The 13,788-nt window shown below is 60.0% G+C and overlaps 1 protein-coding gene across 2 annotated transcripts in view; it reads left to right on the top strand.

The window, feature by feature from the left end:
* The window catches only part of ABR (ABR activator of RhoGEF and GTPase), a 41,335-nt gene that overhangs the window by 1,780 nt on the left and 25,767 nt on the right, over positions 1-13,788 (top strand). The window contains exons 1-2 of one of the 2 annotated variants that reach the window (XM_069873872.1): positions 7,770-7,964; positions 12,368-12,552. In XM_069873872.1, the coding sequence (XP_069729973.1) occupies positions 7,904-7,964; positions 12,368-12,552 (246 nt within the window). In that variant the 5' untranslated portion in view covers positions 7,770-7,903. Of the gene's footprint in view, positions 1-7,769; positions 7,965-12,367; positions 12,553-13,788 lie in introns of those variants that run through there. The other variant, XM_069873871.1, reaches the window with a different exon arrangement.

Here is a 13,788-nt window from a genome sequence, read left to right as displayed (position 1 = left end):
TTTTTTTTCCCAAGGCTGTATGTTGTGCTGGTTTGAGATTGCCTGGGTAGCAAGCGCTCTGATGTCAAACTGTGCTTAATATTTAGTGCAATTTATATTTATCGGATTGGTCTTTGGGGCTGGGGAACGGCTCTGTTTCCGTTTCACCTTCCCAAGCTGTCTAGAGGTGAAACATCCCAGGTATGTGCTCTCGGTGTTCTCTCCGCACGGTTCCAGGCTCACTCACACGTGTGTTTCTGCCTCTCCCTGGTCGGTGCGTTCACCGCCTGCTCCCAGCCCTGCGGCGAGGACTGAGGGTGTTGAATGCGCTGCCTCCAAAAGGCCTCCCCAAGCCCTTCTCCAGCTCCCCATCAGTGGGCACCAGTAGTTTTTAGAGAGCTGCTCAGCAGCCGAGAGGGCTCGAGTGTGGTGGAGTGGCTGAGCACAAATACTTCTGATTTACGCTCAGATCCTGCATTTTATTATATCTGGGTAACGCTCCTGAGTGTTTCTTGTGCAAGGCGGCTTTCAGCCCAGGGGAAAGTTGTTAAAGGGGTTTTCCTGGAGCAAAGCATCAGGAATTATCTCTGAGCCCCCAGGTCCCAACTTCATAACCCAGAGAAGTCCTTGAGCCCTTTACTGCCCTTCCAGGTAGCTGGACCAAGACCTTTGCAGCTGGTTGGGGTGAGTCTTTGAGGCAAGACCTTGCAATCCAAGGTTGTGTCTGCTGCGATCAAGTGTGACCCCTTCCTCCTCCTCCTCTTCCTCCTCTAGCTGGGACTCCATCGCGGTCCCCGGCTCCTGCACTCATCCGAGGAGGCAGCGCTGCTGTGCCAGGCGCCCAGCTCCTCGCTCCGCGGCATGACCGGGCTCTGCGGGGAGGTCGGTTGGCGATGATGCCCATGAGCTCTGCTCCCCAGCCTTGTCCTGAGCCTTTCCCGGGCATCAGCACTTTTCTTTGTTGCACGTTACAAGGGCGCCTGTGTGCGCTGACATTTAAAAGCAGAATTTGGGAGCGCAGTACAATGCGTGCGGTCGTTGCCCGGATCCCCCTTTCTCTGGACAGTCGGTTAACTTTGCGCTCCCATTGTTTTCTTCCCACTTCTCTTTATTTTTTCAGTTATAATGAATCCTGGTCCCGATGCTGTTTGCTTCTCCCACCAGCAGCCCAGGTGGTGTGTAACTCGGTTAGTGCTGCTCTGCCTGGGGTCCCTCAGTGTTTTAATGTAAATTTGAGAGCTTCATGGTGCTGCAGCTGTGGCTGAACGTGGCTGGTCCTGAGTCGTTTCACTGTAACCTACAGCAGCGCCGCCTGGACAGCAAATGAAGGGGTGTTGAATATAATCTTTATGGGAATTACCAAGGAAAGACAGTGGTTTCCTTTAAGTAGCTTGCCATTAATCTGATTTAAAGCGAGGAAATCTGCAAGATGCCCCTGTTTGCGGCTCTCGCACAAAAGCAGCGCGTGTGACAGCCAGATACACGATCCTGGCATCTGAGATAAGGTCTGTGCCAGCTCACCCAGGACCGACAAAATCTGAGCGTCAGCAAGCAGATGGCTAAAACGAAGCGTGGAAAGGACTAAAATTCCCTTCATCTCAGCTGTCACCTGTCCCTGTGGCTAAGCAGGCAGCTGGCCTCACAGCTGAGTATGCGCAGTGCCGGGAGGAGGTCGGGGTGTGCCGGGGTGCGGCGATGCTCCAGCTGGGCGCTGCCTCCATCGCCTCCCCTGAGCTCTGGCACGAGTCTGGGGCGAAAGGGCTGGTGCTGCGGGTTGGTACCCGCGGAGAGAGGGTGAGCTCAGCGGGTGGGAGGCGACTGTGCTGGTAACCGAGAGGAGGGATGCAGCGATGCTCGTCGGGAGATGCTTTGTGCCCAGCAGCTGGGTGGTGTGCACAGAGGTGGAACAAACGCGGTGCTGGGTTTCCCTGCTTTGCCCTTGGGAAGCTGAGAAAGAGGCCGGTTTTGCTGTAGAGCTGGGATGCTGGGGATGCTCCTGAAGGTCTTCTGGAAGGCTGCTGGGTTCAGGAGCCTCTGATCTGCCCTGTCCAGCACACTGCACCTCAGAAAGACGAGCTCTGGGGTGGGGAGCACTGGCATAAGTGGAATAGCCCTCAATGGGGTTGGCTGGCTATGGCAGGATGCTATGGCTCTGAGTTATGCTGTAAATGAAATCCCCGGCTCTCTGTTTAGCTGGAATTACAGTTTCTGTCAAGGAAAGATCTTGGAGTTACGTGGGTTCTTCTGCTCGCCCCGCCACACCGCCTCCACTCATACCTTGGGAAATGGGAAGGGAGGTGGCTGGCAGCAGTGGGCTCTGAACCTTGAAGGGTGATGAGCACAGAAAGGTGTTGGTGTTGGTGCATGTACTGAAGGGCTAAGATGGAGAAAGGGCCCCAGGGCACCTAGAGTGCCCAGGGCATCGGCCACCTTGTCCTCGCACACCCAGCTGGGAGTTGGATGGCTGCGGGCATCGTGCTGGGGGCTCCTGCTGTGGTTTGGGTAAAGGCAGGGCTAGTTCTTACTGCTCCATCTCTGCTTTCGGCTTGTGCTGCTGGATACACGGCGCCGCAGAAGTGGCATCTCTGTCTCTTGTGGGGAAATTCTCCGCTGTGCGCGGGGCTCCATCCGGCTGTCCTGGGCCTCCCTTGGACCGAGCTGGTTCCTCGTGCCTTTCTTGGGAAATCCCCAAAAACCCCAGCAAAAGGAGAACGGAAAATACTGAGCAAAGACCAGAATTTATCCCAGCGTGTCTCTTACTGGAGTAGGTCACAGGGTGCAAGAGGTGAAGAAGCACTGATCCTGCAGCACCCAGGGAGAAGTGTGGCTTGTCTGTACATCTATTTCCCTGATTTTAGCATCAGGAGGGCATCTGGGAGTCGGTGCCGAAGCAGAGAGGTGCGTGGGTGGGAACTGGCCCTCCCCGAGAGCCCATCTACGACTTCTGTATCCTAATGTTTATTTCTTTAATTGTTACTTCATTGTATTTCCCCACTGTTGGAAAGCACTCGCTTGGCTCTGAAGATGCTGAAAGTGCTTCTTTTGGCAGGGGAAGGCCAGGCAGCGTCGCTGTGTTTAATTTTAACTGCTTAGGCGAGGACAAAACCACAGCGTGTGTGTTTGTGTGTGTGTGTTTGCGCGCCTGCCGGGGACCTTTGAACCGTCTCCATCTGCTCTGGGGCCCAGCAGCATTTTGGCAGGTGGCTTTTCTCCGCGAACCCCCCTCGATGGCCGCGTGACAACAACCCCTGCGTGACACGGGGCTGCCCCGGACGGGGACGGCGGGGTTAACGCTGGGGCAGGTTTGCACCATTAAATAAATCATAAATAAATGCCAAAGTTCACAATGTTAAAAAGCCTTTGAATAGAACAGTTGCTATTTGAAAGCGCGGCTTTTAAATGAGAGCGGGAAGTGCTGGTTGTGAGGGTGACTTCCATGTGATGGGTAAATAGCGGAGGGCTTGGAAAGGAGCTGGAGGAGAGAAGGGGAAACCTGTGACCGGCTCTACCTGTGAGCACCATCAGAATCTCCACTCAGGACAGAGCCAGCAGCATCTGCTGGGTGGAGAAGTGGCTCTTCCAGGCACTGGCATCCTGCGGAGGCTGAGCAGGATGGACACGTGGTGGGACGGGGGTCTCTGTCCCCTTCACTGGGCAGGGGAATGGTGTGTGAGGCAGTCCTAGTCGGCACGTCTGTGCTGCTGGTAAGGAGTCGTGCCTTGGTCTGGCTTTCACCTGGCCCGGCTCCCCTCTGCCACCCGCTCTCGTATCACCTAAGCATGGGTGCAGCGGGAACCCGGCTGCTGCCCAGCATCGTGAACCTCCATCTTCTCCGAAACAGGTCCTCAAATCTGGTGTGAGCGTTTCTTCCTCTCCCCTGGCACGGCAGCGGTGTCTGCTCTTGGTGGCCCAGAGATGCCACCAGACATCTCACCTGCGGGAGGTGGGTCTGGCTGCAGCATCCCCTGCACATCCCTATCAGCTGAGCAGGGTCCCACTGGCTGGATATTTGCTTCCCAGCGCTTGGGGCAGAGATGGTGCTGAGCTTCCCTGGTTCAGCAGCATTCAGACAGCGGTCCTGGGCTCTGTGGTTTGTCCCAGGGCCCTGCAGAAGGGAAGGACGAGATGCTGTTCCTCTTTCAGTGTCACCAGCGTTACGGGCTGTGTCTGCTGCAGGGACTCAGCCTCTGCTCGGAGGTGACCCCCCAGCCCCCAGGCTCCACGCAGCGCTGGGTGGTTGCGGGGCGATCGGTGTCCCCAGGTAGGAGCAGCAGCAGGGCACAGAGAACCCCTCATTAGGTGACTGGCTACAGCCAGAAGTGCCCTGCGGGGCCTGAATACATTTGCATTGTTAAGTCTATTGAAATCTGCTTTGGTTTTTTTTTTTCTTTTTTCCTGGAAAGACACTTCTGTGCAGCCGGGCTCTTTGTTCATGTGGTTCCGTCTCCCCTCCTGCCCAGTGAGGCCACAAGTTTGGATCCCAATGGATGACTCTGCTCTGTCTTCTGCACCCCGGCAGCAGGGAACGGAGGGAGATGCTTTCCCCCATGCTGGTGGGGGTTCATATTCTCTTGGGTTAGAGGCAGCTCACTACAACGTGCATCCATCCTGGGAAAACCTGTGCCCCTCGTTCATGGCATTGCTGGGTTTGTCCTCCTACTGAGGTCGTCTGGAACAGCTGCCCGGAGCGTGGCCGGGGCTGAGCAGACGGAGGGAGCGCACAGATCTCGCTGCATCCCCAAGAGACATCTTCAAAGAGGCTTGGCTTTCCTACCCCTAGTCACTTTATCACTGTTTGCTAAGCAGGATAATTTGCATATGTAGATCAGAAGCAGCAACGCTTCTTGGCTCTCTTGGCTGTAGCTGGGGAGTGGATCCCGGCCAGCTGAAGCAGAATGGTGGAGGATGTCCTGCAGATCTACCCTGAGATAAGTCCCAGCTGCAAAGGTTGGGGATTGTTTGAAGGTCTGGCAGAGACGGAGACCTTTGTGCTCTGACTGCGGCTTTCTGCCATGGGCACTTTTTGTTCTGAGGCTGTAGAACCAACACCTCTTCCTTCTCCTTCGCAGGTCCTGCAGTGGGAAGCAAACCTGGCTGAGCCATCTCAGCAGCACTAGCAGCAGCGCTGGGTGGGAGAGGAGCAGCCTGGGGCTGTGGTGCTGGCAGATAGAGCTGCGATCTCCTCTCTCTCAGAAGAGAGATGCAATGCGATAGCTGGCCAAAGCCTTAATCTGATATTAGAGCCTTTTTCCTGTGAGCAACCACCACCTTTCTATCATTCTCTGTCTGGAGCTTGGGGTCGATGCAGTGCAGACCTCGGGGTTCCTGTCCCACAGGAAAGCAATACTGGGGGTAAAGTTCAATGTCGAGTTGAACTGAGGAGCATCATGTTCAGGAAAACCAATGGGAAGGATCTGCTGTGCTCCTTGTTGGGAGGGTGGAAGCATTTTCGTTCATTCCTCTTTTTCCCCCTCCGCAAACTCTGGCAAGGGAATAGTTGCTGCTCTGTACCAGTGAGAGACAGCCCAGCCCTCTTGGAGAGCCCAGCAGGGTGGGCACAGGAGGAGTTCAGCGAGCCAGGTGTCTCTGCTGTGGCTGCAGGTCATCTAGGCTTCATCTCTCCCCATCTAAGGATTCTGGCTGCTCTCTTAGTCCTTGTTTAGCAGTGCCACCTGCATGGTTCTCCCAAACCACCTTCTCCCACCCTGCTCCTCCTCCAGGAAAACGCTCCCTTTGCCCCACGCTGGTGTTGGAGGTGTGGGCAGCTCTGGACCTGCTTTTTGGAGCCCAGCACCATCCCCAGCCTGGCTGCAGACGAGCACTGCGGCTCGTGTGGCCGTGGCTGGAGGAGCCTCTTGCACAAGAGGCCAGAAATAGCGACGCGTGGGCTGGCGGGCAGGGGCTGGGCAGATGCCAGGCAGACAGACAGACACCAGGCAAGCAGCACGGGGCCGGCTGGTGGCGGGGTGCGACCGCGGGACTCAGCTTCTGGCTGTCGCCACAGGGATGCTCCCAACTGGAGCTGCGCTGCGGTTGGAGCTGGGAGTGGTTGCAATAGGAGGAGAACATGGTTAGCAGCATCTTCTCACCCAGGGCTGGTCTGTGTCACCACAAGATGCTGGGTGCCTGAGTGTGGGTGGGTGCTTCCCTCCGGCCCCAGGAAGAGGAGGGAGGTTCAGCTGCTTTGGATGTTTTGAGATTGTATTGTTGTTCTTTTTGCAAAGGTGAAAAGAGCTCAAAAACCAAATGAAAAATAGAGCCTGAAGGTTTGGTGGGGCTGTTTCATCCAGGCTGTGCAAGGGCACCTGCCTGGGTTGGTGTGTGCAGCCAGGTAAAGCCCATTGGGAGCGGCACGGGGGCATCTCAGTCCATGGGGAGGCTTTCCAGAGCACTCGCCAGCCTGCTCCTCCTGGGCTGTGGCACTGCCTGGCCCTGCTGCGTGCTCCTGGGGGTCCAGTGGCCTGGGGGTGGTTCATCCAAGTGCTCAGCTCATGCCCTGTGTTGGATCGAGAGGCAGATGTGCAAAGGGGAGTTTGCACGGTGGCACGGAGAGGATGGTGCCGTGGGCAGGAGGGGCCGGGAAGTATGTCTGGCCAGGAGAAACGTGGAAATGAGACGAGATCTTGGGCAGAAATGTTTTCCTGTGGGGATGGGAAGACCCTGTTCTGGGTCGCCCAGAGCAGTGGTGGCTGCCCCATCCCTGGAGGTGTTCAAGGCCAGGTTGGATGAAGCTTGGAGCAACCTGGTCCAGTGGAAGCAGGTGAAACTGGATGGGCTTTAAGGTCCCTTCCAACCCAAACCATTCCATGAGTCTTTGAAACAGCAGCTGTGGGGCTGCTGATTCAGCCCCTGGTGACCCACAGCCTCCGGGGGTGGGGTGGGCTGTGGACCTGGGTCCTTTCCACTCTGGGGGGGGATACGGCCCCGTGGGGAGACAGGGCTGTGCCAGGGGCAGCAGTGCCTTCTCGCCCTGGGTGCCAGGTGCTGGTGGCTCCGTGTGCCTCAGTCACGTTGAACCAAAGCCTCGGCATTGCTGTGCTCCTCCAAAACGTGTCGACTGCCACCGAGCCTGGTGTGGACACCCCTGGGAATAGGGATCAGGTGGTGGCAGCACCTTGGCAAGGGTCACCTCAGGTTTCCCAGCTGGGGCGGTTGCCGGTGCCACCCGCGTCCTGGCACTTCACGCTCCAGTGTCTCTACTTTCCCCTTGTGCCTGGCGGAGCGTTATCCCCCCTGCCTGGCTCCCATCTGGCCCTGGCGACTGGTCCAGGTCGTCCCCTGCGCAGCGGAGCCCGTGGGGGATGCAGCCGAGGGCTCCGGTGAGGGATGCTGCCCACTCCAGCGGGCACAGGCTGAACCAGGGCAGTCTCCGCACTTGAACGCTTGGCTGGCGCCCTGACGTATTGGGGTTGATGACTCTGGCGCTTTATATTTTCTTTGGCTGCAGGCAGCTGGGGAGGGCAGTTTAACCCCTGCCTGCCCGCTCCCCACTCTGCCAACCCCAGTTTTATGGGGTCATCGGAAGGACTGTTATGGGAAGGGTGATGGAGCCAGGCTTCCCCTTTCCTCTCCCTCTCCTCGGGGTGACGCGTGGGGCAGCCGCATGCCCCTGTGCCACCGCCATCCCCTCCTCCTCCTCCTCCAGACCCCTGCGGAGGGTCAGCGTGGCGGCGTGCGGTGGGATGCTGAGCTCGGCTCCCCCCAGCAAGGCAGGGGCGGGAGGCGGGACGCGCTGCCATTGCCATTGCCAGGCAGCACCTCCTTCCCTGGGCACCCCTGGCAGAGGAGCGGCCGTGCGCCCAGCTCTCCCACGCAGCCCCTCGCCTGGGCCTGCGGCCCCCCGCCTCCCGCCCTCGCCCGCTGCCTTTGTTGTGAGATGAGAACCGGCTGGCGGTGCTGAGAGCCAGCTCAGCCCTCCCCGAGCATGGAACCGCTGAGCCACCGCGGCCTGCCACGGCTCTCCTGGATCGACACCCTCTACAGCAGTACGTGACCTGGGCTGGGGGGCGGCGAGGGCGGTGGGACCCGCTACCTGCGGTGTAAACGCTGCGTCGCGCTGGGCAGGGATGCTGAGCCCCTGGTCCTGTGCCCGTGGGCTCCCGAGCTGAGCCGAGCCCGGGCAGGGGGCAGGAGATGCTGGCAGGAGGTTACGCTCCCCTCCTCCAGCATCCCGGACGCCCCAGTAGCGAGGTGATGCTGGTGGAGTCGGTCCAGCATCCCCTGGGCATCAGGGACCCGCTGCTCGCTCCAGGAGGCTGCGTGAGTTGGATGGTGACGGTGGTGCCATCGCTGTGGGGCTGCAGCAGCTCCTGCTGCTCACGGGGGTGCTTTCTGCCCCATCCCTTCGTGGCTGTGGGAAGGTACCTCTCCCCCTGCTGTGATTTTCACGGCGAGCTCCGAGGCGCTGTGCCGGGGATGCTGTGGCGACGCGGTGTCGGTCTCTCGGGGGTGGCAGCTGGTGGGGCTGGGGGGTCCTGCAGCACCCAGGGATGCTGTTCCCACCGCCCTGCCCCACTGACAGGCAGCGAGGAAGAATGAGCCCATGAACCGTGCCATTCCCCGTCCTGTGGCAGCTGGCTCGCGGTGGCCAAGGGAGCCAGGGACGTGGCTAGGGGATGGGGAGGCTTAATCATGGGGTCTCTGTTGTTCATTCTGGGGGAGCGCTGAGCTGCGTGGGCAGCCTGGGGGTGGGTTTTGGGATGCAGTGTTAAGCGCGGTGCCTGGTGTTTGTGGGGCAGCGGGGTTGGCACGGGGGTGTGGGATGGAGGGATGTTCTAGAGGAGGGGGCGCAGGGTGCCCTGCATGGATCCTGCATGCCCCATGCCCTGGAGGGAGCAGGGGCTGCTGGGGGACGCATTGCTTAGGGCTGAAACCCCCCAAGTTTTCCAGCCCAAAGCCTCCAGCAGCCACAGCTGGAGGTCCTGGGGTGCAGCGTAGCGGTGCAGCGTGTGCGGGAAGCTGAGTTGGAGCCCAGAGGCCACATCCAGCCCTGGTCTCTGCACCCTCCTTCCCAGCCACAGCATCTCTGCAGAGCGATGGCTCTGCCATCCCAAATCCTGCTCCAGCCACCCTTGCCGTGGATGGGAGAGGTGCAGGGGAGGCTGCTTGGTGTGTCCATGTTTTGGGGGCCTTCATCCCGCTGGGGAAGGCAGCATCGCGGAGGAGACGCTATTTGTGTTGAGCCACGCTTTGGAGGAGGCCCGCGGAGGCAGGTCCAAGGCCAGCTCACGCATCCGTGTTGTCATGGTGAATTTTTACCCAAGTACAGGGAAACTGCAGCATTTCCCCAAAATGTTGCATGCTCCATGCGGACGCTGGGCTTCTCCCAGCAGTGGGATAGGATGGGTGAGGGCTGACGTGTGCTGGTGCGCTCCAGGGCTGCTGGGAACCAGAATGGATCTGACTGGAAAGCAAAGATAATGCCACCCTGAGCTGCTGTGAGTGTGTTATCACCCACTTGGGCTGGGAAGGAGCTGGCTGTGCTTCCTCTTGGGGACAATCGCACTGGGATTAGCCTGGTTCAGACCTAGGAAGACACGGCAGAGTGGAAACATTATTTTCCCTTGAGAGGGAAATATTATTTTTTTGGAGACTGTCACCCTGCTAGGGCCATTTCCAGCCTGCGGGACACTCGCCCCGATTGGTGTTGGTGTCCTGCGAGTGTGTTACGGGGCTGGATCCAACCCGGGGCTGTAAATCTGCGTGTGGGAGCTGGGGTGTCCTTGTCTTCCAGAGTGGCTGCCCTGGGCCAGGAGGTCCCTCCCCTGGGGTGGAGCAGGAGGATTTCCACTGCTGCTAAAAACTGGGAGCAAAAATAGCGCTGGTTTTGGCACTGGCACAGGAACAGGCTGCAGGGGCGATGCGGCTGCAGGGGGAGGAGGGAGATGCTTTTTTTTCGGGCTGGCTGGGCGGCAGGAGCACCCCACAGGCAAGGAGGTGCAGGGGACAGCCCCTCTGTGCCCCCTTGGCTGTCCCATCTCCTTGGGGGTGCTTGGTTCCCCACTCTGCCTGGCCTCCTCAAGTGACACCCCCAGAAATCTGTGGGCAGCACAGCTGGAGGCACAGCTGGAACCACGGGGACATGGCCTTGCTGTCCCTTCTGCAGACAGCACATGGTCCCTACCCCTGGGTGCCTGTTGGGGCACTGCTTGTGGGTCTTGTCCCCAGGACTGGGATGTAGATGTGCTCCAGCTGGCTGTGTGAGAGCTGGGTCGTTCCCTCAGCCCTGCAGGCCAGTCCCTTCCCCGTCGGTGCCATCCACGCTGCCTTCTTCCCTGCGCTGCTGCAGGTGTCACCTCCCTGGGTCCCCAGCCACCTCATTAAAGCTGTGTTCCTCGTTACTTTGCCACCAGCCTGGGTTGCCAGGTTGCACAGTGCCGGTGCTGCCCTGGGTGCCCCCGTTGCCCACCCTGCAGTTAAACCTGGAGCTGCAGAGCTTGGAGGAGGGAAGTTGGTGGAGCCTGATGGCCTCTGAGTTGGTGTGGCTGGTGGAAACCATCAGCTTTATTCCCTCTCTGCTGCCTTGCCTTCTCCTTAGACCCTGCCTGGTGGGGAAAGGTGCTTGAGCAAGAGGCTGAGGTTCCTCTGAGGTGTCCCTAGCCCAGGGATGGTTGGGTGGGCTCAGGGGAGCTCTGTGGGGTGGGTGTCCCGGGGACATGGCCATCATGGGGAGACACCAATGCTAACGTGCCTCATGCATGTTTGGTTTAGTATCTGATAGGAATGGTTGGACTCGATGATCTGATGGGTCTTTTCCAACCTGGTGATTCTATGCTGCTTTGCTTCTTTACTCCTGGCCAGTTACTTCAGGCATCCCAGCTGGGACTTGTCAAAGGCAGGAGGGATGAGGGACGTTCCACCACGAGAAGGCAGGACAGGTTAGAGCTGGGGATCCCCTTTCCCTGGAAGCTGAGGACCAGGGGAGCTCCCCTGTCTCTGCTCATCCAGCTTCTTCATTCCCAGTCAACCCCTGGGTCGAATGGGGGGTGCGGTGGCCCGGTAAGGGCTGCACCCCAACCTCTGAGAGATGGTTAATAGCTGCTAATTGCTAATGAAGGAAGGTCTGAGAGGGGCTGTGGTGTTGTGGTGCAGCTGATATGCATCTGGCCCACATCAGGGCTCCCCTCCATCCCACTCCCAGATGCAGGATGGGTCCTCCCAGCCCTCCCCACGGGCACTGGCAGGGCTCCCAGCTTGAGCGGGCTTCTCAGAGCTCTTTGAAAGATTTATCTACTTTGAATACGAAGGTGAATACAATATTCATGCGCTGAGCGGTGCTGGTGGAGTCAGGGGAGTCCTTGGTTGGGGCGGCAGGGCTGTGGGGGGCACGAAGTGGCAGCACTGCAGGGTTTGGTCTGGGATGGTTGTTTCAGCCCCTGGACGCCCCGTTTTGGATATCAGCCAGGGTGTCCCCACTGTGGGAACGGGAATGGGGGTGCTGGGTGGGCAGGGGAGCAAGAGGCTGGTGTGGGGTCGGCTGAGCCTCTCCGGGAGCCTCTCCGGGAGCTGCTGAGCGGAGCTTGGCTGCCGGCACCGGTTTGGGGTGCTGGCTGCACCCCTCGGCCACCCCTGCCGCAACCAGGCTCCCTTCCCCCTCCCCTTTGTCAGCATCTCGGGGCTGCTGCAGCCGCCTCCTCCACCACCACCGAGCCGCTGCCGTTTCCATGGGAACAGGTTAGGATGTACCCCGGTCCCCCGCTGCGCCCCAGGGACCCGACGCACACCCCAAAGCTCCCGCACCCCAAAAAAAAAGGCTTCCCTTGGCCCAGGGCTGATGGGAGGGTTGTGGGACAGCACGGGGCATCCAAAAATGGGATGTTGGTGGCCTCATCCTGCGCTGGGGTGAGCAGGACCCCTTCTGCCCTGCCCGAGATGCCCACCCGCCGTGGAGGTGTCACCGTCCCCCTTCTTCTAGGGGGTGGCACTGTGGACCCAGGCGTCCTGGCACCCGTTCCCATGCTCCGAGGACAGTGGGCATGGGGAAGCGGGGAGGACGGCGGCTGTGGCTGCCAGCCCAGCTCTGTCCCTCCCTGGGGGTGGCATGGGGACAGCGGCCGCCAGGCAGGCAGGACAGAGCCACTCGCGTGGGGACAGGGCGTCTGGTGGAGCAGCTGCACAGAGGAGGCCTGCGGCTTCTCGGTGCTGTTAATTATGCAAATATAGGGAAGTGTGTCGAGGGGAGGATGCCCTGCAGGGCTGAGGATGCTCTGTGTGATGCCCACAGAAAGCAGGCGGCTGGGGTGGGCTGCGAGCGTGGCTGTCTGTGTGTGACCCTGGGTACTGGACACAAGGCCAGTTGCCCGCAGGTAACCGCAGGGGTGGTTGTGGTTCACCATCCAGTGACCCTCGACCCTGGATGCTCACCACCAACCCTCTTTTACCCTCACAGACTTCAACTATGGTGCGGATGAGTATGATGCAGAGGGCAACGAGGAGCCCAAGGCGCTGCCAGAAGGCTCGGAAACCATGCCTTACATCGACGAGTCGCCCACCATGTCCCCCCAGCTCAGCGCCCGCGGCCAGGAGAGCGGGGATGGTGTCTCCCCTACACCCACCGATGGCCTCGGCACAGGGGTAGGTGCTCGGGATGCGGAGCTTGTACCGGGTGCAGCTGGAGGCAAGGGCTGCGGGTGCCTGGCTCGGTTGCATCAGCAGTGTCGGAGGTGCTGCTGTCACCTTGGGGACTGTCCCCACAGCATCCCAAACCTGCTGGCCGTGTCCCTCAGGGGACAACACCCTGTTGTGCTGCTGGTGGTGAGGGTGCCATGTCTGTAGGACACGTCATGTCCCTGCCCCGCCGTGGCAGAGCCAGGTGGGCACGGGCTGGTCTGGGAGCTGGGTTGGGGTGCTGGAGCTCACCTGGGTTGTCACCTCTGTGGGACACCGTGTGTCCCTGTCCTGTGATGCCACGCTGGTGGCAGAGCCAGGAGGGCACAGGCTGCTCGCGGAGAGAGGTCTGGATGCTGGAGCCCACCTGGGTTGCCATCTGTGTGGGACACCTTGTGTCCCTGCCCTGTCATGGCAGAGCCAGGAGGTCATGGGCTGGTCTGGGAGCTGGGTTGGGGTGCTGGAACCCACCTGGGTTGCCACCTCTGTGGGACACCGTGTGTCCCTGTCCTGTGATGCATAGCTGGTGGCAGAGCCAGGAGGGCACAGGCTGCTCACGGAGGGAGGTCTGGATGCTGGAGCCCACCTGGGTTGTCACCTCTGTGGGACACCGTGTGTCTCTGCCCTTTGGTGCAATGAGCCAGGAGGGCACGGGCTGCTCGGGGAGGGAGGTCTGGATGCTGGAGCCCAGCTGGATTCCTGATAAGCCGCAGTCCCGGCACCGGGCAGCCCTTGGGGACCCAGCACAGCCTCTCCGCCGGGCTGCCGGCTCCATCTAGTGGCACTTGGGGACAGCCACCAACCGGGGAGGGATGCCCTGTCCCCCCCTCCTCTTCTGGGCAAGCTGGGGTTTAACCCCTGCTCTCCCGAGAGCATCCTCGGGACAGCCCGTGGGGTTTACCCGGGATGTTTCGCGGGGAGGATGCTTGGAGAGCTGCGGGGAGGGGGAAACAAAGGGAAAAAGTGGTTTTCCAGAATAAAAATCCGGAGACTGTGGGTTCGCGGTCCCCGGGGTCAACGAGGCTGCCGTCCCCGCGATGTGTGCTGGACCAGTGGGTCCTTGTCCCCTCGGCGCTGGGCTCGGGGCCGGAGGAGCTGCTGGGAGGGGTGGCTGGGGCTGGGAAACGTGCAGGCTTTTGCCATGGAAAGAGTTAAACCCTTAAACCCGGATGCTGAGGCAGAGGAGGAGAGAGGTGTGGCTTC

Source organism: Phaenicophaeus curvirostris, chromosome 21, assembly GCF_032191515.1.
Source record: "Phaenicophaeus curvirostris isolate KB17595 chromosome 21, BPBGC_Pcur_1.0, whole genome shotgun sequence".
Lineage (NCBI taxonomy): Eukaryota > Metazoa > Chordata > Aves > Cuculiformes > Cuculidae > Phaenicophaeus > Phaenicophaeus curvirostris.
Note: the sequence above shows the minus strand (reverse complement) of the source record. Positions and strands in the feature narration are given on the sequence as shown.